The 27,963-nt window shown below is 44.4% G+C and overlaps 1 protein-coding gene across 2 annotated transcripts; it reads right to left on the bottom strand.

Annotated features, from left to right (window-relative positions):
- Positions 1-47: 47 nt before the first annotated feature.
- UBE2W (ubiquitin conjugating enzyme E2 W) lies at positions 48-27,947 on the bottom strand. Of its 2 annotated transcripts, none has more exons than XM_072151704.1 (6): positions 27,794-27,947; positions 17,184-17,275; positions 11,042-11,144; positions 8,378-8,533; positions 6,333-6,408; positions 48-1,098 (listed from the first exon to the last, which is right to left on the bottom strand). In XM_072151704.1, the coding sequence occupies exons 1-6, from the start codon at positions 27,806-27,808 to the stop codon at positions 1,085-1,087; spliced, it is 456 nt and encodes a 151-aa protein (XP_072007805.1). In that variant the 5' UTR covers positions 27,809-27,947; the 3' UTR covers positions 48-1,084. The 2 variants fall into 2 exon arrangements, with proteins under 2 accessions (XP_072007805.1, XP_072007804.1); XM_072151703.1 differs by lacking the exon at positions 27,794-27,947 and adding an exon at positions 27,712-27,756.
- Between the last annotated feature and the right edge of the window lie 16 nt (positions 27,948-27,963).

Here is a 27,963-nt window from a genome sequence, read left to right as displayed (position 1 = left end):
GCATGGAGAGCTATATAAAAGAAAATATATGACAAACATTCTTGGTCTAAAGTAACGTTTTTTTGTATTAATTAAACATAACGTACAACACAACAACAACAAAAAAAAAAGTGACAAAATGTGTTTCGCTTCAAACATAAATACATGAGGCTGAGCGGGGCCCATTCCAATGGTGAGAAAAAAAAGAACTGGAAAAAAAATAATAATCTAGGCTCAGACCTATGTAAAGATTGCAGCGCATACAGATCACCAACCCTCCTGACACCAAGCCATGATTAAAGTGTATCCACCGCTTACCTGGTTGGGGCGGCCATTTTGTAGGCGTTCCCGACTACGCTTCAGTAGTCAAGCTTGTAAATTGCAAAATGAACTAAGGAACCGTAAATTGAAATGTCCACCTGGGTAGACAGCGGGCACACTTTGTCTAAAGCCTAGCATATCACACACTCATCTCTATACTATCAACAGCTATATACAACATCATGTATGTTACCTCCTGGGGGAAAAGGGAGGGGGGACTGAGATTTTTGTACCTGTCCATTGCACTCATCAGAAGACATTCAGAAATAACCTGACATTAAGGAAACAAGATAATAAATATACACAGTTCCCGTTTCGCAGTCCTTCGGATCAAGCATGTGGAGCCATGCTGCCATATTTTTTTGAGTGCACAGTGCATAGTATCCTGATGTCATGGATGGCAAGGTCATGGAAGTGTTCCTTCTTATCACCAAAGCATACGGAAAACACATCCAGTAGGCCCTATCATGCATCTAGAACTGTTATTGCACAATACATGAGGACCTGGGAAATCTTGGAAAGCATAAGAGAGAAGTAAGATGGAATTTCGTCCCGACGCCTGCATTTCTCCAGTATGACTAACAAAGCATGTCAGCTGCATGTGCTCAGACAGCCGTCAACATGCGCCAATGTACACTAGTAAAAATGCAGTAAAAAGGAAGTAGTCTTCTTTTCATTCAGTCACCTCTTGTCAAAAAGGTAAAAGTTCAAAGACTTGAAGGATCAAAGTGCTTGTTTTTTTTCAGCAGGATTCATCTTCTTCTAGAGGGGCTCGAGGCTGGCATCAACATGTATCATCTTTAAGAAAAATCAGAGAAGACAGGAATATGAACAGTGAATATATAACATGGAAGCAGCTCTCCTTTGAATACTATGCTCTTAAAGGGGTTGGCCACATTTCAATATATCTATTCTATTAGACATGTCTCTACTTTTATATGTTCCTCTACCTTTGCCTCTTTTGAGTTTCATCAGCCTTACCCTGTTTTCACTGTGCTACACACACATACATATCTATATCTATATATATATTGACCAAAGGGTAAGCAGCACTCCAAGACATCAAATGTCAGGTGATGAAGAAAGGAGCCTTTTTCAAGCCATCCCCTTTTTCAAGGCACCCACCGCTACATTTCCCTTGTGTGGTTTTGCATTTCTTCAAATGTGTATATATGACAGACACAGGGAAACAGGAGGAGGGGGGGGGGGGCAGGATGAGACATAACACTGCTGACCCAGCTCCTCCTATTCATCACTGCGCACGCATATAAGAGGCACCAATCCGGGCCGCACTCGAGAAAAGATAGAGCATGCTCTAGCTTTCTGTGAGTGTGCGGCCGTGCGCCGCTGTTTTCTATGGAGGGAGGAGGGGCCACCTCATCCTCCTCTCCAGCACACCCTAAACAAAGAATCATGGAGAGTCTGCAGACAAGACTAAAGTTAATACCAGGACTGCTGAATAACTTGAACAACATTCAAGGATTATTATTAAGGCAGAAAAGGCACATGGGCAACTTATGTAAAAGAGTGGCCAAGCCCTTTAAATGAAATCTACCTTCAAAATCAAGCATGAAAAAACGGGGGTACTTACTCATAGATCCAGCCGTGGATGGCATAGATCCTCCATGTTAGGCTATATTCACACTAACGTATGGAGGACGTATATACGGCCGACTTATATACGTCCTCCATAGACGGCAATGGGAGCACGGCGCCCTACGGGAGCGGTACGGTGCAGCACACGTGCGGCACCGTACCGCTCCGTGCCCGGGAAAAAGATAGGACCTGTCCTATCTTTTACCGTAATACGGCGCCGTGCGCCATTACTTCCTATGGAGAGGGGCGAGGGTGAGCTGCGCTCACCTCCTCCTCCTCTCCCCGTGCGCTGCCGTTGCCCGCTACGGTACGGTAGAGCAACGGCAGTGTGAATATAGCCTAACAGATTCACAGGCTGTCACTGTCTTATCCATCCCCCTGCTCCCTTAGCACTCTCTCTCCCTTTGCCTGCTGTTATCGCATTGCAGAAGAGGAAGTTTCAGCACACAGTGAAAGGAGGAAGTGCTCCGGCACCTTGTAACAGTTGATTTTTGCAGGAAGAAGTATAAAAATCTAAGGACATTACCACAGTCACGGTGGCCCTTGTTTATAATGCTTGAGTTTGATGATAGATTTCCCTAGTGACATCTACACTTTTTAAAATACTTTAGATGGCTAGCGCTGGAGCAGGACCCGGTCTCTGAGTGTCAGAGACAACCAGAAACCCTAGGGAGAAGAGACAACTGGAAATCCTAGGGAGAAGAGAGATGTGGTTCGTTACTGCTTCTCCCTTCTCCGCTCATTCAGCGCAATGACCACCGGGTCTAAGGGGGTTAACTAGAACTGCTGGCTCTAGGCCCAGTCCAGCTCTGATCAGACTCCCCAGTGACAGGTGGTCATTTCCCCTGTAACTGGGGCTCTTATAGATGCCTCAGTTACAGAGGAAACTTGCAAAAGAAAATAAAGTAAATTTAAAAAAAAAAAAAAAAAAGTGAAAATGTCCCCCAGGGGTCTTTTATGACTTCATGGGGGATGTATAACGTAAAAAAAAAAAAATCATAAATATTCATAAAAATAAAATGACAGTTCCCCATAAAAAATGTTTTTAAAAATCCCCCAGTACACGACATAATTCATCACCATAGTTGCCTCGTTTGCCCAAGACTATGCATATTACATATCAAAAGAAACAACCAAAAGAAAATGGGGAACTCATTAATATTGTTCATTTTGAAAATGTGAAAAACAAAAAAAAAACCCTTAACCCCAAGTAAAAATGAAAAAAAACTTATTACCTTTGAAACTAGCTCTATGTGCCCCAAAACTAACATGGGAAATAATTTTAACCTCTTAACGACCCGTGACGTAATAGCATGCTGCGGGTGCATGGAGAGGGCTCATGGGCTGATTGGTGCTAGCATGGGTTCCGCCATCTTGTTGGATGGTCTTGTTTTAACCCGTACATTACAATGTGCAGTTTGCACATTTTAATGAATGAGGTGGAATACTGTAGTATGGCAGTATATGGTAGGATCCATAAGACAACCTAGGGTCAAAGTACCCTAGGGGGTCTGAAAAATAGTAAAAGTAAAAAAAAAACAATTATAATAAAAAACCTAAAAATTCAAATCAACCCCCCCTTCAGAACCGATATAAATATAAAATCCCAAAGACATTAGGTATCACCGCATCCAAAAATGCCCGATCAAAGCGGTTTCTCAATGCGTTTAACCCCGTAACGGAAAATAGCATCCTGATTTGAAAATGCCAGAAGATGGAAAAATCTAAAAAAAAAAAAACATTGTGTACAGGAGGTTTGAAATTTATGAAAACATTATAAGGCTGGATTGACACTACCGTTGCCCGCCGTACCGTAGAACGGCAGGCACATGGCAGCGCGGGGAGAGGAGGAGGGGGAGAGCGCTGCTCACCCCCACCCCTTTCCATAGGAACATATGGCGAAAGGCGCGTAATACGGGAAAAGATAGGACATGTCACTGCCCACTGCCTTCTATGGGGGACGTATGGGGACCAGGTCTTTAAAGGGTTAAGGTAGCACGCAAAATAAAAAAAAAAAGATATGGCCTTTAAACCGGCGATTACAAAAATTCTCTAAAAATGCCCGGTTACTACAGCCTTTTCAGGCCGCGCCGGAATGGGGTTAACCATGTTGCGTGTTCGCTTGTAGGATTTAACAGAATGACCAAGTTCAGTTTTATGATTCATGTTCCGGTCTGGTAAATCACACAAGTGCACAGATCGAGTGTGGTGGCCCAACCTCTCCGGAGGGCAAGCACATAATGGGTGTCAGGCAGCGGCGTAGTCTCCACATTCATAACACACATTGGGGGACATTTACTACTGCGTTTCCGCCAGTTTTGTGGTGCTTTCACCGCATTTTAATATGTGTCACAGCCATTTTTGGACGCTGTAAACTGGCGCAAAGTAGACCAAAAGAGATTTGGTCTAGCAGGGACACAAATCAGTGCTATTGCACTGTTGCCTGTTCTCCGACATTTCTGGTGCTCGGGACAGATTTTGGTCCCGGGGACAGAAAATGGTCTCGGCGCCAGAAATTTATCTGCACAGCTACACAATATTAAATGTGTGTCTTCTTACCGAGAGCAGGTCGGTAACAAAGCCAATGCAGACACCAACACTTTATGTAAATGTCCCCCATTGCGCTTTGTAAATGCAAATGTGAACAGCAATGTAATTAGGCAGATCTCCTCCCCTCAGCTGTTGTATTGCGTTTCATAACATGTTAACGTAACCTCACCTAAATAAGTGTTCATTTAGAAGCTAATAAAGGAGCGTGGGCACTTTTAGATAAACCAGGAAAAAATTGGCTGGAATAATGGATAATATTGTAAATTTTTCAAAGGAGATTTACATCAGTCTGGCATCTGGCAGTCCATGACTGATCTGTAAAAAATAGATCCCAGAAATGCATACATTTTTACATGTTACCACGCACTTGGCTGATTTGAAAGCTTTTTTCTGCATCCAAAAAATGCCACCTGGGACCACATCCTCAGGCCATATTTCACTGTGCTGCTGGCCTTAGGGTGATGTCACACGTTGCGTCTTTGGATTGTTTTAAAGCATGCGTTTTCAGCCCATTTAAAAATGTTTTTGTATGTTTACCATGCGTTTGGCTGGTTTTTATCTGCTTCACAGCTGCCTACACTTCTAGAAATGATGATTAAGAGGTTCAAAGCAGCCAAACGCATGGTAAACATTCAAAAACACACGCTTTCTTAAATGGACTGAAAACGTATGCTTTAAAACGGTACAAAATCGTGGTGCTGCCACACACTGCGTTCTTGGACCATTTTAAAGCATACATTTGCAGTCCGTTTAAAATGCATGCATTTTACCAATGGTTTACCATGCCTTTGGCTGGTTTGAATCCATTTTTATTTAATTTTGGAAGTGTAAGCAGCTGTAAAAACATTAATACAGCTGCTTAGGGTGATGCCACACATTAGCGCTTTGATTTCGTTTTGTAAAGGAATCAAAGTGCACTGGGGCTGCATATGCGATCGGCCGCAGCTCCCCCAGTGCACTTTGATTCCATTACAAAATGAAATCAAAGCGCTAATGTGTGGCATCACCCTTACACTTCCAGAAATTAAGAAAAACAGGTTCAAACCAGCATGGTAAACATGCAGAAATGCATGGGTTTTCAGAACGAACCAAGAACGCAACGTGTGACCGCAGCCTAAGGGTGAAGACACACGTGACGTTTTTAGGCTGTTTTTACTAAGTACGGTTTCAGATGGTAAAAAACGCATGCGCTAAAAAACGCATCCGTTTTTTAAAAACGCATGTGGTTTTTTGAAAATGCATGCGGTTTTGTCCGGTTTCAATTGCGCAAATTCGGAAAAGTGGACAAAAAATGCATGCGGTTTTTACGATCTGAAAACGCACTTAGTAAAAATGCCCCAAAAACTGCCTAAAAACGGCACGTGTGTCTTCACCCTAAGGGTCAGCAAAAACTCCATTCATAGTAGCAGTATTGTCCCATTTCAGCCGCATTGTAAGGTGTTCTCTCTTCACATTATTGGCTAATCACGACGGATTCATCTCCATGTGAACGCGTTCCTAATACTCCAGTGGCGTTCTCTATAACGTAGTCCCAGCCGCTGCCTGACATCAGGCTTTCTCATCCATGGAAACCACTCAGCGAAGCCCCAGAGGCACAGACCTTGTGCTCCCACAGGACAAAATGTTACATGCTCCATTACTCAATGGCCTCATTCAGTAAATCTGTGCGGCTGCGACTAGTCACCGCACAGAGGGCAGCTGCCAGGAGGTACATGTGCAATATCGTATAGCTGATCCCCCCATCTAGAAGGTACATGCATCGCTCGCTCGTGTTATAGTAATGTGTGTATTTTTGGATATTCCCAGAACCAGACAAAAATGAAAACCTATGTATATTGATAATAAACTAGACCCCTATCTACCTACCTTTCGCTTTGTGCACTTACCATGATACCACCATTTTGTTTTCTTTGGATTTTTGTTGCATGTTCTTACATAAAATGAGTTATCTGGAGGTCGTCTCTGTGAAATAAAACAATGAAAAGGGGGGAAAAAAACAATATAAAAAAGCTGAAACAATTCCGGCCCAGTACAGCTGTGTTTTCAGGGAGTGCTACACATAATTCGTGTGTGAAACGTATTCCCAGAGATTTCCTAACACATTACTCAGGGTGTGGTTCTGTAGTAGGAAAACATGGCGGCTGTCGTAGTAAACAGTCTCACGTCCGTCTATGGGCTGGCAGAGCGCACGGGGCCGAGCTGCTGTAAAATACAACCTTTGAACTTGTTTTGACACAGCCGTTTTGAAATAACTAGTCACTTTTTTATATCCTTACAACTATTTTACCTCCGGGATCACTGCAGGGGAGATGTACAGTAGCTGTATAGCGGCTGCGACTTGGAACAATGCAAAGAGATTGCAACTAAAAGCCTGACCGGTATCTCTCCAGTGATGATACATAGATCCGATCACACAGGATCGGGGATAGTAGTCCAACAGCTCGAAACCCCCCACAAGCACATGAACAATGCAAGTGGCCTTTATCAATGGAGCACCTGGGAGCATGTCCAAACTATCCCCAGAGGGGCAGTGATATCACTAGGGGCCTCCCCGTCTCATTGAGAACCTTATATGCTGCTGCAGTACTGCTGCACCCCCCCCCCCCATAGACTCCAATGGCCTCCGCTGAGCATACCGCCATTTGCCCATACATACAACGTATATGTGTCAGACGGGGTTAAAAACATGCCAGTATAAGTCTATGTATAGACTTCCTGGCATATCCCCCTCAGAGTATGTGAAAACAGCTTTAATTACATACACTTAAAGGGAACCTGTCAGCAGAAATCAACCTAATAAACCACTAGCAGTATGATGTCATGCAGCTGACACATTACACATCATGTTGCTTTCATGACTCAGTGCGGTGGTCTCAACCAGAAAATATATTTTGAAGTGAGATGTAATAAAGTCAAGGAGGCGGAGATTCTAACACTGAAGTCAAGCTCTCTCTGCCCCAGAAAGCCCTCTTCACTGTAATTGATGGTCCTACATCCAGACACATCACTAACCAGATCTCCTGAAGTCCGTTGCATGATATCAGTCACAGAGGAGGAGGCGTCCAGAGCTCCTTACCTTGTGATCAGTGTTAAACTCTCCTCCTCGACTTTATACAACCAATTGGCATCTCACTTCAAAGTAGGTTTTCTGGATGATGTCACCACACTGGACCATTAAAGAACCAAAAACTAGATGGTGTTACGCTGCTTGACAATATTTTGGTAATTGCTTATTGGGCCTATTGCTGTTGACAAGTTCGCTTTAAAAGGCACAAAAAGATGTGATGTGACCGGTCTGTGGCATGAATGTGTGGCAAAAATTTCAAAAAGATTAAAAAAAAAAAAAAAAAAATCCTGAAGAAGCCTTTTATTTATAACGGGGCCAGTGGGCAATTCTATTACATTGAATACAGGGAAATAGAAGGCAGAGCCCACCCTGCATGTTTTATGTAATGGGCTAATATTTCATGATTGGGTTTCTACTACAATATCATAAGACTGTAGGCAAAGCAGTCACAGAAAAAAAATCCTGAAACCGTTCTGTGTTTAGTCACTTATTAATATAACCCTAGAAATAATTCATGTTATGCGGTCGATGGAATGGTATGATCTCAGACAGGACTGACCCTGGTGATGCGGGCAGAGTACAAAGGGATTACTCATGGAGTGGCACAGGTGGCATGCTGAGAACCATCATAGGGTGAAAACTAGGTTACATTCCTGTGCTATAAATGAAATGACCTCATTTAGTCTCCATACAGATGAAACACATTACCCACGCTCCAGACAAGGCTCCCGCGACAGTGCAGGATGCAATACCACATTCATAGGTGGGATGTAATAAAGAAAGGATTGGATTGTCCCTGCTAGGAAACCAAGGAATTTCCCCCCATGCTTTTTACCAGTACCATGTGATGCCGCGGCTCCGTACCTTTTCTTTGCAGCTGGACAGCATGCTGATTATACTAAGACACACGGACTGGACCGACAGCGCAGGAGACCAATCCTCCGTTAAAATAGATAAACAGATATGGCCATTGCTATAGACATGAGGATGGACAGGGATATTGTCACCAGTGAACATGACCTGCAATGAGAATAAAGCAACACGTTTAGGATATTGACTTTTCACTTACAGCTTCATTGCCGTCCTGGTGCAGGGGACATGGTAACACACACTGGGGACTAAAGGAATTTATTTTTTGGAGGTAAAAGTTAAAATGTGATCATTTCTTGCCGATTCAACCACATGTTTTCACTTTAAAGGGGTATTCTCGTCTGGGCATTCACATTCATTTTAATTAATCTGCCATATATAAACATTTCTTCAATTGGATGTTATTAAAAAAAAATTTCCCTGTATGAATATAATTTCTCATAAAAGTAATTCATATGGTCCCTTAGAAACAAGACTGGCTCCATGGATACGGCCACCTCTGCTGGAGGGATTTCACAAAAAAACAAAAAAGGTTTTTGTATATGAAATGTCTGGGAGATACTACATGTCACACAGCCACCCGGTGGTAATGATTGCTGAACCCAGGTGGTCCGGCAGGACTCAATAGCCCATGTCTGGCCACCGCTGCCAAAACGTGAGGTGGTCGTATCCGAGCGAAGCTATCTTGTTTCTAAGGGAGCATATGACTACATTTATAAGTAATTATCTTTACATAGGAATGTGCTGAAAAACCCTTAGACTCCGCTTATACTCGAGTCTATTTAAAAAAAAAAAAACGGGTGGTCCTCTTCTGTCCAGCGATGCTCCCTCTCTCCTTGCGGTACCGTCGCTCTAGTTGTGACGTCAGCATCTCACTGACATCACAGTGTGTGCCGAAGGCGGCACACACACCAGAACATCAGTGAGCCGCTGGCATCACTACTAGAGCGAAGGCACAGCAAGGAGAGAGGGAGCATCGCTGGACAGAAGAGGACCTGCCAAGGTGGCGTCAGAAGGGGAGTACACTTTTTTCCTTATAAATGGGAAGGGGCTGTATACTGGGGCCGCTGGCTGCATACTGGGGGACAGGGGGCCGCTGGCTGCATACTGGGGGACAGGGGGCCGCTGGCTGCATACTGGGGGACAGGGGGCCGCTGGCTGCATACTGGGGGACAGGGGGCTGCAGGCTGTATACTAGGGACCGGGGACTGCTGGCTGTATACTGGGGGGGAGGAGCTGCAGGCTGTATACTGGGGGGGAGGAGCTGCAGGCTGTATACTGGGGGGGAGGAGCTGCAGGCTGTATACTGGGAACAGGGGTCCAAGGCTCAAACTAAAGATGGAAGTTACTGGGATAAAATCTTGCTGGGATTACCAGTATATCCACTTGTACTATTGAGGCAATTTTCTCCTGATCGGTGTAAACATTTGTGGGAATTTATCATTTTTTTTTTTCCATTTTAGTTTCTTTCATAAGATGTATGCGGAAAAGCAGAGCTTTCTTTTCTTTCAAAAGTTACATAACTTTTGGAGCACTTTTATTAAAAAGTATTTTTGTGAGTTGTGGTTCTTGGGCATTGGGTGGGAGTGGGTGGTAACAATTGCACACAGCAGCAATAATAACGAGCTAAGCGTTTTTTTGTCCATGTTTCTTTTTACAGCAATAGCAGCCTATGAAATTGAAGCTACTGTGCATGCGCAGATGAGGAACTGCAGCTACAGTGATCTGCACGCTGAAGATAAGATGGTAGGAGGGATAGAATGAGGCTACAAGGGTGTGAAATAGCGGTGCTGTGGAGTGGGTGCTACGGCTACTCCATGCCCCAGTAGCCTCCAGAGAAAATTAGCATAATGTTATAAAGCAACCTACCATCGGATCTACCCTATAGATACCAGATGGTAGTTTTTTTTTTTAAAAAGGGGTATTCCCACAAAGACAAGATTCTTAAATATACTCAGGATAAAAATTGAACACATTCTCTAATTAATTGTTATCAACAAAAATACAGCATTACACAGACATAATTGCAACCCGTCTATCAGTCTTAGTGCATACAATTATGGCTGTATACCATTACTGGAAACGACCGGAAATCTTCTGACTATGGTCGGATTCTTTTCATGAATAGCTCCTTTTGTCAGCGCACTGGAGTGCTCTCTACCTCCTGCCCTTGCACTACAAGACCAGCTCAGACACAGGCACTTCCTGTCGGCAAGCAGCAGCGTGCAGAGACTTACTTTACAAGCTATAGACAGATAAGATCTTTGTAGCAGAGCTGACTGCGTGTTTTATTGATTAGGTGAGAAGAGCTAAGTGTCATAGTATGCAATATCCATCTCATGGATCTCACCATATCTGATCTGTCTTGTCTCTTTTTCTATATGTGAGATGCCAGTAGAATGTTCCAAAGCTAAATAAAAGTGTAGATAAACCCTGTACCCTGATAATCTAAGCACATTGTCAGCACACAGCATCTCATAGCACAGATCATGAAGTGACGGCTGAGAGAGTCTTACACTGACATTATTGGAGTGATAGGAGCTAAAACAGCAATAAAATTGAAAAGGGGGTAAAATGATCTTTATTGTGTAATCATCACTTGGGGATTAAAATCTGAGAACTATAGTAAAACCATCCATGTCCAAGAGTCCATCTTACCTGAGGAGAATCAAAAGGGTATCGACTGCTGAACTTAAATAAAAGTTGAAACTTTTCTCCTTCATACAGTGTTCCTGGAGCCCCTTCCATGTCTACAATCCACCTGAAGATGTAAAGGAAAAGGAGTTACAGGAGTCCCTGCACCGTAATGAACTGGTGTGAACGCTGATAAAGAATCCTTTATTTGTCGGTGGTGTTATCCCAATTTTACCCCTGGCTGAATGCACACACATATCGGTCAATGGGGAACATTTACTTACCCGGTCCATTGGCGATCTAGCAGTAGGTTCTCCGACGCTGATTCGGGTCTTCCGGTGATTCACTAAGGTAGTGCGCCCGATGTCCACCAGGTGTCGCTGCTGCGCTGAAGTCCGTCAGAGTTCACCAAGCTATGCTGGGTGCAGGTAAGAGCGTGTCGAGCGGCACATTTTTTAAAAAAAAAATACGGCGGTTTTTCCGAATCAGTCGGGTTTTCCGACGGCCACGCCCCCCCCCCGATTTCCGTTGCATGCATGCCAGCGCCGCTGCGCCACAATCCGATCGCGTGCATCAAAAACACAGGGCAATTCGCCGTAAATCAGAAAAATTCAGGTAACCCAACGAAAATGTGCGATTCGGGCCCTTAGTAAATGACCCCCAATGTGTTTTACCTGCAGTTTTACCCCCTACGTAATGTTATGTGAGTGCTGGAGGATCTCCCCCGGGACCATGTCTGTTTTGGAGAAAGCTTGCATTGCTGGATTCTGGCCTGACTATAAAATAGCAAAGGGAAACTCGCAGAGATGCTTAAAGGGTATTCCGAAGACAAGTTTCTTATATGTACTCAGGATAACAAAATAACACAATTTCTTATTCACTGTTATTAACAAAAATGCAGCATTTCACAGATGTAAGTCCAACCTGTCTATATGACCGATAGGAATTATTATTGTCATCAGTTCTGCTGTACACAATTTCAGTTGCCCTTAGACACGACCCTGTAACTTCTGACTTTAGGGTCGGCCCCCATCTTGGATTTCTGTGCAAAAACCATGCTGCTGAGTTTGGGTCTTTCTAGTCTGAGCCTGTAGCCACGCCCCCTGCATGGAGTTCAGAGACACCGATTCACTTCCCGCCAGCACATCGTGAGCAAAGAGGTGCAGCAAACTACAAAGAGGTAAGTGATCCGGGGCAAGGGGGAGGCAGGCACATATCTGTGAGATCACAGATGTAGTAGTGATGGCACTGTAGCAGTGTAAAAGTCTGTCAGCTCCTGTCTGTCATGCCTCTGTGTAATAGGTATCTCATGCATCTCTGATCTGTCTCATCACTCCTATGTGTCAGTACAATGTCAGAAGCCAGAAACCTGTACCCTGATGTAACCACATGGTCACCCCACAGAACTAGAGGAACCATAATGTGTCTGCTTAGAGAGTCCCCGCCCACACTGACAGGAGTTAAAACAGCAATAAAACGGAGTAACATTGTAAAGTAAGGGGTTAGATTTATCTTTATTGTGTTAACATCACTAGGGTGTTGAGATGTGTGATTTTCGTGGGAAACCCCCTTAAAAGGAAATCTATCACCACTTTTTGAAATGATAAACCATCCTCACTCATTGGTCCTCTGAAACACCATATTTCCGAATCTTCTTGATTTCTGGCCTCTTTTGTCCAAAAATCAAGTTTTAAAATATGTAAATGAGGCAAAAGTGCTTCAGGGGGCATCACCACTGCTCCTCTGGGGTGGACTCGCCGTTATTTTGTTCATCTTGGACACGGCCCCTGCAAAACTTAGTACACACCTCCTTCCTCTTCTGAAGTTTCCCCCACAGCCTCTTTTCTTAAAATCCTGCACATGTACTATGGGTTCTCCATAACACCTTTGGCACTGACCATCAGCGCCATAGAGATGGATAGTGAAGCTGGGTGCGTGTGGGACTAGCTGCTCTTTTCATTTAAGGTACAACAGGCTCTAATTCTCGTGATCCCTGTGGGTCCTGTCATTAGGACCCTCAATCAATCAATCAAGTTGTTCCCTATCCTGTGAATAGGCAAATACTTGAACGCCTGGGGCAACCCCTTTAAGACTGGCGCATAATTACTGCCTAATGATAAATGTCCCCCGAAATGTAAAACGACCCCCCCCCCCTTTTTCTTAGTAGTATTTTTAGGAATAGGCAGAGAACGTTACACCAACCATCACATATCCCTACATGTGCCAAGATACATAACCATCAGCGTTTCCCGCACACATTTCCTATGGAGCCTCCATTAATGAATGAATGTACAATATGTCGCCATGTAAGGAGCAGAGCAGAACATTCCTGTTTCCCATCCTCCAGGAGACAACGGCTATAATTATGTGCAAGGAGCAAACAAGCACAAGATGTCATTGTGGAGTTACTGGCAGGCCGTAATTATGGCCGCACAGTCACTAATACAGGCCCCGCTGCTTCCCTCCGCTCTTTATGGAGAGACAAGCTGTTTCATTGTCAACCTGGCGTTTACATAGGCAACCGGCTAATTACTGCAAATACCGGCTGACACACTGTGACGAACGTGTGTGATGCTGCTCTGACGTGGCCAGCAGGAGATGATAAGCCTGTATATTAATGGCTACATGGTCAGTTACTATTAAAAGGGGATGACCAGGTTTAGGAAGACGTCCAACACAAACCCCATTGACAGGCCATCACGGGGCCATCTCTAGCGGCCATGTTTTCCTAACCCTTTACACTTCTAAAGCTTCTTTATAGTAAAAGGACGGATTCACACAAAAACCGGATGTCAAATAATTACTTCTTTCCTTTATATTTCTCATTACCGTTATTTCTGAAATGAACATTTAACCATTTCACCCCACTAACCTACTTGACCCCAGGCAGGGTATGAAACGTCCTTTGCAGAATTCCCTCATTTATGTCAAATCTCACCCATTTACCTTAAAAAAAAATCTCCAAAATCATAAATAATATGATTCGCCACACCCCATTTTTGCATGAGATGAGCCAAGTTTAGTGGTTGCAGGGGTAGAGCCACTCTAGTAGCCCTGGTCTTTGGTTACATAGAGCGCGTGTTTTGTGTCATATTAAAAATTAGAGTCTCATCTTGCAGATCACATGGTCCTATGATCGATAGTTACTAGGACTCTATAGGAACCTGCCACTAGCTGTATTTGTAGAAAAAAATGTAGTGACAGGTTCCCGTTAAGGTGATTTTAACTTTTAAGAGTTTTTTAATTTTTTTTTACACATTTTTTTTTTTTGTCGTTTAAAGGAAATAAACCATTAGAAAAAAAACCTAAACATTCTCAGTTCCTGGGAAAGGAAGGAGACATCATGCGAGGGGCCTGAATTCACAATTTTCGCATGACATCACCTCGCTCTCCCATGCTCCCAGCACAACTAGCAGCCCAAAGTGCCGGACATCTTGTCCCCGCACTCTGTGCTGCTAATTTTACGTTTCTTTTCTAGGTGATCCCAGCGCGGTCTCTAGAGTATCTTTAGGGTTTTTTGTTTTTTCTAATAATTGTTTATCTAATAATAAATTTCCTTTAACCTGGAAGACTAACAGTGCAATGAGACACGGTACATGCGCCGCACCGTAGAGTCAGTGTGAGCAGCTTGTCGCCATTGTACATGCCATTGATTAGCCACACATGAGACTCAAGGCGTTCAAGTTTAGTTATGCTGTAATGAAGGGCTTCCAGCAATGTATAGTATTAATCCCATGTCATTCTAGAATAAATGAACTCATACACCATAACCAAGCCCTACAACAAGAGAGCTCAGCTCAGGTTCATCTATCAGTCCTGACAATGACACACAAGCCGCCTCTCTCACTAATGGAATAGGCTCCGGAACAGCGCATTACATTTCATCGTTGTCATTACCATTATACTACTATGTAGAAGTAACGCAACATCCCAGCTCCTGTACTGTTCTGATCGGAGAACTGACCGGACCAACTGATCAAAGGCTGGAAATGTTAAATATAACAGGTGCAAAACAAAATACCATAGGAGCAAAGAAATCCATCCAACACTCCAAGGGGTGGAGGTGCTTGTTGGGAGGCCTCTGCCTACATCTATATGGGTGCAGTCTAGTAAGTACAAGATTTATTCATTAGGGAGTGGAAATGACTAATGAATGATCAAAATGAGAAACTAAAGCTTTCCTATAGGGATGCATTCACACAAGCATTTAGAAAAAAATTGTCTTATTATTCTTGTTAGTTTTTTTATTATTCTTTTAGTGTGTGAATGTGTTAGTCCATATAATCACTAAAAGTCATTTATTTTCCAACAATGGGAGAGAAAAAAAAAAAGAACTGGACGTCACATCCACGCGTCATCTATTGTCGCTAGGCACATTTACAACACAAACTCAAGGTTCTTAGTTACATTTTGATCAAAATGCATAAGCCCACTATCCACTTCACAGTGACTTCATTCTAGTGGCCCCTAGGCTATTAGGTGCAGTGTCACATGGCATCCACCACCGCTGCACCAGCAGGGACCAAGACGCAGTTGCCCCGCAGCAATGCCCATTGTGGCCGGCATTGTCCCATGGCTCCGCGCCCTGGGTCCTTATCAATACCGCAGCAGACGCCATGCAATATCGCACCGTGTGAACAGTTGTTAAATGCCTAGCGGCAATAGATCATTGTATGATTGTGAGCGTTCTGTCCAGTTCTTTATTCTCTCCCAATGTTGGTTTAATTTCTTTTCCATAAAGTCCCCAATGTGCGAATTGTATAATGCAACATTATGGGTCTAGGTGCTGTTCATTGTACCAACTATGCCAATCTATGATGAAAGGATTCCCCTGCCTTCTCACTAAACAGCAGCAGCACAGACCCTGCAATTGATTAAAGCGGGAAGCATGAAGTCCTTGTATCAGAGTGATTTGATGCAAGGAATCCTGTGTGGACAGCCTGTGATCAGACAGTAGGTGCTCTCCTTATGGAGAGATTGGCAATTAAGGCCACCTTAAAGGCATGCAGAGAATTAAAGACATAGATGCTCCACTAGGGAATTCTGGGAAGAATGCAAATACGTTTTCCAAGGTGTTAAATGGAAAACAATGCCTTCTTTTGCTACCTTGAAAGGCAGCCCCCTTAACAGCAAGTATGACCTACAAGACGTCTAAAGATATGGTGTGGGATTAAGCCAAAACCAGTATATCCAGAAGGAACAGACGTCCAACTGTAGACAGCACTGTTTCTACCTGATTGGGTCTCCTCAGTACAGTGTAGGGAACTGGTTTGGCTGCGTGAGAGGCTATTGACTTGGGTCAGACGGTAGGTGATCTCCTTATGGTGAGTTTACCAATTAAGGCTGTATAGTGGTACTGAGGAGACCCAACCAGGTCGAAACAGCGCTGTCTACAATTGGGAGTTTGTTCCTTATGGAATAGATATACTGGTTTGGCTTAATCCCACATCATGTTTTTAGACTTCTTGTAGGTCATACTTGGTGTTAAGGGAGCTGCCTTTCAAGGTAGCAAAAGAAGGCATTGTTTACACAGGGTTAGTTATCAAAGGATGTTCATGGGGCGTATGGAACAGACCTAAGCTAGAGAACACAGATACATTTGGACACTGATGAATTATAATAAGGATGTGTTAAGCTGTGAAATCAATGGGGTTCAACAACTTGCTCCCCAAATGTTAATCTGATATCAGCAACAGCTGATCCAGAAGTACAAAGTGAATAGAGCTAGAAACAGGTGAAGCGGCCGAACACAAGTGACTGCGACTTACCTTCCCTACCCAAAGGCAGGCCATCACTAATTATCACCTTCACAACCTCTTAAACATGCAGCAGTTTTACAATTTTGCACAACACAACATAAATGCCATATAATGCTAGTAGGAACCTCCAGGACATCCGATACTTACCCGGGATACATGCATTGTTTATGGAGTTTACCAAAGACAAAAATTTTCTTCCTACATTAATTTTCCAAAATACCAAAATATAGAAAATACATTTTACCATTGTACCCCCCCCCCCCAATGTTCATTCTGCTTGCATATTCACAGATTTGACACTTCCCCACCTCGTTCATGTGTGTAATGAAAAGACCATTAAACGCAGGCTATTTATGGCAGTTGTGCATTTAGACGACACAGTTACAGATCCTTTTCATTTCACTTACTGGGTAATGGAGTTCTGAACGCTCTTTTCATTTAAGGTCATCCCCGGTGGAGGCTCGTTCTGCAAAGCCAACAGTTCTTTCTGCAGCCGCTTCTGCAATGCATGACAGTACAAGTCACACTACAGGATTACATTTTATCATCCATGCAAACATACAGAGTATACAGAGGAGAACGTGCAACGTTATAAATAGATTTCTCCATAAAAACCTACAAACAACCCACAAACAGCGTAGAAAAATGTACATGGTGACAATTCCCATTGCTAACCAACAAAGGATCTGTAACGTGATTGTAAGCAAAGTAAATATCACAGCGGAGAGAAATGTCAGTAAAACCGGCCAAAGACTTTCCAGAGAGCTGTCAGCCAAATGCTTGTTCTCACCAATCGTCACATGCACCCTCCTGTTGGCCAAACTGGGGGAGGGGAGGAAGTCCCCGTCATCCTTATCTGGCAGCGGCTTATGGCAGGTGAAATCCATCTACCAGATCCTGATCTTCCCTAACATCTGCCATTAGGGGAAGAGTAAGGAGGATCTGTACACATTTAATGTGAGTTTATGTTTTAAATAGGAAGAAGGAGAAAGCACGGGTAACAGAGAACAAAAGGATCGGTCATATTAAAGTCCCACTGCCCAATACCTCACACCCCATGACATCAGTCACAGAGACTGAAGGTTTTTTTGAACCATTGTGAGGCAAAATCATGAGTGATCAAACACACAGAACACGTGCAAACCTCTCCATTGTACCTTCCCTCTGTATAGTAGTGGTTTGGGGTCACAACTAAGGTTTGATCAGGCCCTCATTTGCTGCGGAAATTGACAAGTTTGGTTGGTGTTAATTTAACTTTATAAAGTGAGAACAAATATAGGATGTGTGTTTTTTTGAAAGAGTCTAAAATAGCATAATGTATAAAATAAAGGGGTACACAACATGGGAAGAGAAAAAGAACTGGACCAAACAGCACACAATGATCTAATGCCGCTAGGCTACATATTATAACGAACTCGAGGTTCTTAGTTACCCACTTAGTAAGCCCACTAACCACTTCACGGTGACCTCATTGTAGTCCCTATGTATGTGGCATCCACCGCCGCTGCAGCCCCGAACTGTCAGGTACCAGGACCCGGTTGCCCCCCAGCACCCATTCTGGTAGACAGTTTCTATTTATTTTGTTTTTTGCCTGGTACCAGCACTCTGCCCCATTCGACCCAATTGTTTTTAAATTAGCAGGAGACTGCATATAGGGGCCGCCAACCTCCTCTCACCCCGTGTCTGAGACCACATGGAGCAGTGAGTTTGCAACATCTGTTCACACATGGTATACATTTTTTCCTGCTCACATGGTGCGGTATTACATGGCGTCCACTGCTTCTGTCATACGGTGCCGCTGGGGACCCAGGACCCAGAGCCATGGGGGTCTATGTCTGCCAGTATGGGTTCTGGGGGGCAACCGGGTCTTGGTACCTGCCGGTTCTGTGCTGCAGCGGCGGTGTATGCCAGGTGATGCCGCACACAATAGTGTAGTGACCCACTACAACGAGGTCACCGTGAAGTGGTTAGTGGGCTTACACAACTTGATCAAATTGATGTGTGGATGTGCAGTCCAGTTCTTTTTCTTTCCCCATGTTGCTTTATAATGTCTTCTTTGGCTGCCGACCTCCCCAGAACAGGCCACGGCATAGGCCGCCGACCTCCCCAGAACATGACACAGCATGGGCCGCCGACCTCTCCAGAACATGACACAGAATGGGCCGCCGACCTCCCCAGAACATGACACAGAATGGGCCGCCGACCTCTCCAGAACATGACACAGAATGGGCCGCCGACCTCCCCAGAACATGACACAGCATGGGCCGCCAACCTCCCCATAACATGACACAGCATGGGCCGCCGACCACCCCATAACATGACACAGAATGGGCCGCCGACCTCTCCAGAACATGACACAGAATGGGCCACCGACCTCCCCAGAACATGACACAGCATGGGCCGCCAACCTCCCCATAACATGACACAGCATGGGCCGCCGACCTCCCCATAACATGACACAGAATGGGCCGCCGACCTCTCCAGAACAAGACACAGAATGGGCCGCCGACCTCTCCAGAACAAGACACAGAATGGGCCGCCGACCTCTCCAGAACATGACACAGAATGGGCCGCCGACCTCTCCAGAACATGACACAGAATGGGCCGCCGACCTCTCCAGAACATGACACAGAATGGGCCGCCGACCTCTCCAGAACATGACACAGAATGGGCCGCCGACCTCTCCAGAACATGACACAGAATGGGCCGCCGACCTCTCCAGAACATGACACAGAATGGGCCGCCGACCTCTCCAGAACATGACACAGAATGGGCCGCCGACCTCTCCAGAACATGACACAGAATGGGCCGCCGACCTCTCCAGAACATGACACAGAATGGGCCGCCGACCTCTCCAGAACATGACACAGAATGGGCCGCCGACCTCTCCAGAACATGACACAGAATGGGCCGCCGACCTCTCCAGAACATGCCACAGAATGGGCCGCCGACCTCCCCAGAACATGACACAGCATGGGCCGCCGACCTCCCCATAACATGACACAGAATGGGCCGCCGACCTCTCCAGAACATGACACAGAATGGGCCGCCGACCTCCCCAGAACAGGACAGCAATTCACAGCCATGACAGAGAGGAAAAAACTCTCAGGCAAATCTAAAGAGTAACTAACTACAAAGGGATTTTTTTTTTCACAAATCAATAGCTCTTGCGATGTTAAATAACTTTGCCTATTATCTTTGTTACCTATATCCAGTAGTTTCTTTGCTATCCCCCTCAGCTTACCTCAGTGCTGCAACAGCTGCTTTCTCTCTGTGTTGATAAGCCCTATGAGTTAGTGATGTGCCGTTCACGAATAAATGGCTTTAAGAGCCGGCTCTGTTATGTGAACGATGCACAAGATTAGCAGACAGCCATATGACGTCACCGACTGTCTGCAGTGCTTTCCGCCGGTAACGAGCATACGTTTGGGGACAGTCTACCACCCCTAAATGTGGTGGTAGATGTCCTTTTATGCTAAATTGCTTTGATAGAGAACACAATGCATCATGGGATCTGTGGGCAAGCCAACTGGCCTCAGCTTGTAGGCATTGGCTGACAGATATTAGTCTCCACCCACTTCACCACTGGAAAGAAAGATTTTTGTCAAACACTTTCAGAAGAGGGAATGCCATAACTTTGGAAAAAAAAGGGTGAGCAGCACAATATGGGCATCATTCTGTTTGTTTTCTAAGGGGAAATCACATAATAATTTGGTAAAATCACTATAGCTTTACAATTACGCTTTTATAACCCAACAGTTTTTTTTTTAGGGGTAAAACTGCCTGTACACGTGTCAGACGTTAATGCAACCTGTGAGAGTGACATTTATCAATGGCGTTGAAGCTTAGATTTGGTTTCAATATCCAACACTCACTTAAATTCACCTCTCAATGTCATGGACTTCGCAAGAATACACGTGTACACTGGGTGCGACAACAATCAATAAAGGTCACATATCCTTGTAAAGAGAAATTTATTGGTTTTACATTCTGTAAATGTGTTTGCCGCGTTGTTATTGCAACTGAGCAATAGGGAGTGCAGCACGTGGACGTCAGATGGACATATGCTGAGGCGGACTGACATCTAGGACGTGAGGGATTATATATAGGATTGTGAGAAGTATATAACCAAAAGCCTAAAACACACAACGGTATTGTGCTGCACTGCGGTTTATACTAAATGGTACAACGTACTTCGGGGCAACAGTAGGGACACATCCTTATAGCTTTCCGAAGCAACATCAAGCATAATGCATATAAACGTACAGAACAGGAGCATATATGTTAAGCGTTAGTGCTCTGGAGTTGTGCCATACTGCTATAGTTGTGGCCCCCAGTCATCAGGGTCTATGTGGATCAGTACACACGGGCTGATGTAGTGACACCTGCCGATATAAACACTAAAAACTTATCAATGTGCAGCCATGACCCCCTACATATAGAATAGCATCAAATGAGGACATAAAAGGCAAATGTTTCATCAGGCCGTGAAATGGATCCTCCTCAGATGCTAGAATGAATTGGCCGCCTTGGGATTTGTCATCGTAATTAACCTGTTCACTCCATGCACAGCGCTGGTCACCACATACCAGCAGTCATAAGCGAATAGATTACCCCACCAGCTCATAGCCTACAAGAGGGGTGGCAGAAGGCTGATCACATGATCCTCCCAGCCACGAGGGACATGGCGGCAGAGTTACCAACGTAATGCCAGGCACCATGACAATATATAAACCAGGGGTAACAGTGCCACAAACTAGCTAAGCTATGACCCTACGTACAAGTGGACATAGTCAAAATCTTTTGTAATAAATCATGGGCCTGACAAAAAAGGTGCACTGCCCAGATGCATTATTAGTAGAACATCTTACAGTATATAATATGTGCTATAAACTTTACCTCTCCCCCACCATAAAAGCCCGGGGTGGGAGGCAATGTGCCATTCACTACAAGCAATAGTCCTCATTAATATAGCTGTATGACTGCTCTGCCTGATCTTCAAGCTATTGTTCCTGACAACCTGCCAGGGTGTGCTTCCGTCATTAAGGAATGGCTACCAGCAGAATCTACCATGCGTCACACTGGAAGAGAGCCTCAAGGTTACTGGAAGGAGGAGAATGTTACACTCCACATGACATAAGGGCTAAACCACACAAATGTGCCCAGTCTGTGAACACCGGACCATGCGGACGCCACATAATAAGGACCACTGTGCCCAGGTCTATTACAATCATAGTTGTATAACGGAGTCCTGCTGTAATCATGATCTCAGTACATTGCAGGGAAGAAGGGACTCCTTGCATCATGTGTAAGTCTACAATCACACCATGTTTTATATATACATTCAGCCTATACACCAAAATATCTCAAGGCATATATGCTGAACGTCTTCACAGACATATACTGGCAGGTGGGAGCATCCTTTTTGCCTCCATCTACACAGAATATGTTGGATCCTGTAGGAAACACAGGCTGGAAAGATGCTATGTCTTTCCATCCTGCTGAAAAAGCACATGGGGGGTGGGTGCAAACGTAATGCATCAATTCCCCCACTGAGGGTGCAGTCACACGTGGCATTTGATGCATGCATTTCAAAACGCATTGCAACAGCTGAAGAGTTACCAGCTGTTAACATTTGTGTTTACAAAACATTAATGCAATGTTTACATGTATGTTGAAAAACACAATGAACATCGGCAGCAGCCAGTCGATGGCTGATGTTAAGTACTATTCACGCTTACAGGGGGTGAGACAGGATAATGTACCACACTGTATCACTGTATACATGGGATACGCTTTAGCCCTTTGGAATCTGTCCTGAGGGCCAAACATGAGGTCTGAACGTAGTCCAGACTGGAGGAGAGTCCATGGGACAGTGTTCAGACTGTAAAATGTGGTCACTACATAGTCTGATTCACTGACAGAGGATGGTCAAGTGTTTTATTCCTATTCCCAAGAGTACACAAGTTCTGAATGGAGTCAAAGACACAAGTCCCTCCCAAACAACTCTGGGGATGGATTATCTTTGCTCAAAACAAAGGAATTGGGAATGAAGAAACCGGATCTCTCTTTGGGTCTTTACAACGTCTGTTCGAAGAAATACAGAGACATAAGGTCGTCTGAAAGCATCAATAACCGATCTCCGGTAGAACACTTAAAATCTGTCAATGAATAACATCCGTTTTACAGCTTTCCCTGGAAACATTTTTTCGACAACAGAGAGCCTTGTTCTCCCTGTGGATGGGTGGTGGACAGTCACTTGTCTCTCGCTGTCTTCACCATTGCTGCTATACCCAGATATCAGGATTTCTTACATCTCACAGCAATATACATTGCCAGCCCACATCACTATTGTAAGAAGAATAATCATTTGTATATTGCATAGAACTTTACAGATTGTGGGGGATATACGCAAATAAGATAAGACGTTACAGAATAACATGGTCATATGAAACACTAGGAGTGTATAAAACACGGTGGGCTGGCAATGATGGATGGCGACTAGAAAGCACCTCCCGCTGGTTCAGGATACTGCACGTATATACGGCAGCATACCGTGCACAGCCGCATACGTTACCATTGACTTCTATGGGCTGTACGGAGCCGAAACACAGCGGAAAATAGGACATGCGCAATCATTTTTTTACACCCCTCTTATGAACAATACAGTGGACAATATGGCCACGTACATGGATGGCCGTATTGCTTATTGGACTGCATGGGGCTATTTTCCGGCCGTATATAAGGCCATGTCCATGAGGCTTATGAGCGAGAATTTATATACAAGCAAAGCTCAGTCTGGTTTTAACTTCTGCATTCACTAAATGACCACAATTTAACTTTAGTGTTAATCCTGGTTCTTATGACAACCCAACATTTTTAAAGTTCAATTGTCACAAGAGACCAATAGAATCTTTCTGGGGTTCAGAGAGAGGGCATGGCCATGGTCACTCAACAATCGCAGTCCTCAGCATAGAAGTCGTACCATCAAATTTGACCATGGATGATCAGGGATTCACAGACCAACCACACTCATCTGAAACTGCCCTCAAAGAAATTAAAAACTGAATAACGGAGCAAAGTAGAAACATGACCTAATCAAGGGTATCATGATTCCTGTTCCCCCATGGGAGTGGAAGGTCAGAATTTCACATACATTATATAAAACAATTCACAATCACAGTAAGGAGCCAACAGTTGATGCTGGTGGTGGTGGATACACTGGGGCAGATTTACTTACCTTGTCCTGTCGCCATCCCGACAAGGATTCGGGTCCGGCGCGACTCACTAAGATCGTGCGCCCGAGTTCCTGAAGATGTCGCTGCTGCGCTGAGGTCCGCCGGAGTTCACCTTCATCTTCCTGGTGCATGTGAGTGCTGATCTTGCGACACAATTCCTTTTTTAAATTCCGTGGCTTGTCTGAATCCTTCAGGTTGTCTGACGGCCACACCCCCCGATTATTGTCGCATGCAAGCCGGGACCGATGCGCCACAATCCGGGACAATTCAAAAATAATTGTGAAACCTGATGAAAGTGCGGCTTTCGGACCGTTAGTAAATGTGCCCCATTGTGAAGGGAAGGCTTACTTCCACATCCCCGGCTCCTCTAATACTTGGGATGGACATATAGACAGTGGGACTTCTCTAAACATCATGGCAGCAGATTGGTATCGCACCCTTCCATCAGTGATGTAGTTTGCTTTCAGAAACAGGAGTTCTTAGTCCCGTGAAGCGTTTCTGGGATGCAGTAGAACAGGCTGCAGATTGGGAATGATCTAAGTCTCTGCTAGAATCATTATCACTTTTCACGTTCCCACATTATTCATGTTTACTTTACTATCCAGTGAAAACCTAATTTGCACCATCCTACACCACACACATCTCTATTTCCAATTACAAAAATAAAGGGGTATACGGGGGATAAATATACAGGGCAGGGGTATGCAGGGCTGGAGATATACGGGGCAAGGGGATACAGGGGACAAATATATGGGGCATGGGTAGACAGGGGGCTGAGGCATGTGGGACCAGATATATACACAGAGCAGAGGGATACAGGATTAAATATACAAGGCAGGGTTATGGGGGTTAGATAAAAGTTGCAGGGGGATACAGGGGCTGGATATATATATTTATATATGTACACACGCAGAGCAGGGGGATGCCGGAGCTGGATATACAGGGCAGGGGTAGGGGGATATATATACACAGAGCAGGGGGTCACGAGGGGGGGGGGGGATATATATACACAGAGCTGGGCAGGTGGATACGGGGTCTGGATATATATACATACAGAGCAGGTGGATACGGGGGCTGGATATATAGATATACATACAGAGCAGGGGATACAGAGGCGGGATATATATATATACACAGAGCAGGGGGATATATACATACAGAGCAGGTGGATACGGGGGGTGGATATAGATATATATATACACAGAGCAGGGGGTTACGGGGGGCGGATATATATATATACACAGAGCAGGGGGATACAGAGGCTGGATATATATATATACAGAGCAGGGGGATATGGAGGGTGGATATATATATATATATATATATATATACTGTATATTTATACAGAGATGGGGGTTACGGGAGGCGGAGATATATATATACACAGAGCAGGGGGATACAGAGGCTGGATATATATATACAGAGCAGGGGGATACGGAGGGTGTATATATATATATATATATATATATATATATATATACACACACAGAGCAGGGGATACGGAGGCTGGATATATATACATACAGATGGATACGGAGGCTGGATATATATATATATACTATATATATACATGCATACAGAGCAGGGGGATACGGAGGCTGGATATATATATATACATACAGAGCAGGGGGATACGGAGGCTGGATATATATATATATATATATACATACCGAGCAGGGGGATACGGAGGCTGGATATATATATATATATACATACCGAGCAGGGGGATACGGAGGCTGGATATATATATATACAGAGCAGTGGGATACGGAGGCTGGATAAATATATACAAAGCAGGAGGATACGGAGGCTGGAAATATATATATACAGAGCAGGGCAGGTGGATACGGGGTCTGGATATATATACACATAGAGCAGGGGACACGGGGGCTGGATATATATACACAGAGTAGGGGGATACGGAGGCTGGATATATAATATATATATACACATACATAGCAGGGGATACGGGGGTGGATATATATACAAATAGAGCAGGGGGATACGGAGGCTGGATATATATATACAGAGCAGGGCAGGTGGATACGGGGTCTGGATATATATACACATAGAGCAGGGGGATACGGAGGCTGGAGGCTTTTTAAAATCCATTTGTCACAGAGACCAAAAAAGTTCTGGCTGGGATTAAAATGATAAAATATACAGTTCCGACTTCCATACAAATTCAACTTAAGAACAAACCTACAGACCCTATCTTGTATGTAACCCGGGGACTGCCTGTGTATATATATATATATATATATATATATATATATATATATATATATATATATATATATATACAGAGCAGGGGGTTACGGGAGGCGGAGATATATATACACAGAGCAGGGGGATACAGAGGCTGGATATATATATACATACATACAGAGCAGGGGGATACGGAGGCTGGATATATATATATATATATATATATATATATATATATATATACATACAGAGCAGTGGGATACGGAGGCTGGATATATATATACAGAGTAGGGGGATACGGAGGCTGGATAAATATATACAGAGCAGTGGGATACGGAGGCTGGATAAATATATACAGAGCAGGGGGTTACGGGAGGCGGAGATATATATACACAGAGCAGGGGGATACAGAGGCTGGATATATATATACATACATACAGAGCAGGGGGATACGGAGGCTGGATATATATATATATATATATATACATACAGAGCAGTGGGATACGGAGGCTGGATATATATATACAGAGTAGGGGGATACGGAGGCTGGATAAATATATACAGAGCAGTGGGATACGGAGGCTGGATAAATATATTCAGAGCAGGGGGATACGGAGGCTGGAAATATATATATATATATACAGAGCAGTGGGATACGGAGGCTGGATAAATATATACAGAGCAGTGGGATACGGAGGCTGGATAAATATATACAAAGCAGGAGGATACGGAGGCTGGAAATATATATATATACAGAGCAGGGCAGGTGGATACGGGGTCTGGATATATATACACATAGAGCAGGGGACACGGGGGCTGGATATATATACACAGAGTAGGGGAATACGGAGGCTGGATATATATACACAGAGTAGGGTGATACAGAGGCTGGATATATATACGCAGAGTAGGGTGATACAGAGGCTGGATATATATACACAGAGTAGGGGAATACGGAGGCTGGATATATATACACAGAGTAGGGGGATACGGAGGCTGGATATATATACAGAGTAGGGGGATACGGAGGCTGGATATATATATATATATATATATATATATATATATATATATATACAGAGCAGGGGATACGGGGGTGGATATATATACACATAGAGCAGGGGGATACGGAGGCTGGATATATATATATATATATATACAGAGCAGGGCAGGTGGATACGGGGTCTGGATATATACACACAGAGCAGGTGGATACGGGGTCTGGATATATACACACAGGGCAGGGGGATACGTGGGTAGGGGGTTTAGATACACGTTGCAGAGGTATAAGGAAGGATCACAAGTGTGGAGGTCACAACCCCGAGCAGTAACAAGTGTGAGAAGTGACTCTGTACATAATGACAGGGTGCAGGGACACCATTAGGTCACAAGTCACAGCACGCACTTCCACACTGACAACACGGAAGGGACACGGATCGGGCAGGAAACTAATAACAGCCACCCATCCCGGCGCCCTGAGGACCCGCACCCATAATCCAGCCCTCACAGCGTACGGCATGGGACGGGTGCGGATCCGGGTCAGCCGGGTGTTACATTCGCGCAGCACTCACCTGCATTGACGCCATGATGGGAACCCGCCCCCTCCCGCCTGCGGTGACGTCACACCTCACATGACCAGCACGTCGAAACTCTTTCGCCGCATGCGCATAGTCATTGCAGTTGAGAGCGCCTGCGTTTCAGGCTGTAGGGAATAGGTTAACGTGCGCATGCGTGCTGCAGT

The sequence above is a fragment of the Engystomops pustulosus genome, chromosome 5 (genome assembly GCF_040894005.1).
Source record: "Engystomops pustulosus chromosome 5, aEngPut4.maternal, whole genome shotgun sequence".
In the NCBI taxonomy this organism is placed as follows: Eukaryota; Metazoa; Chordata; class Amphibia; order Anura; family Leptodactylidae; genus Engystomops; species Engystomops pustulosus.
Note: the sequence above shows the minus strand (reverse complement) of the source record. Positions and strands in the feature narration are given on the sequence as shown.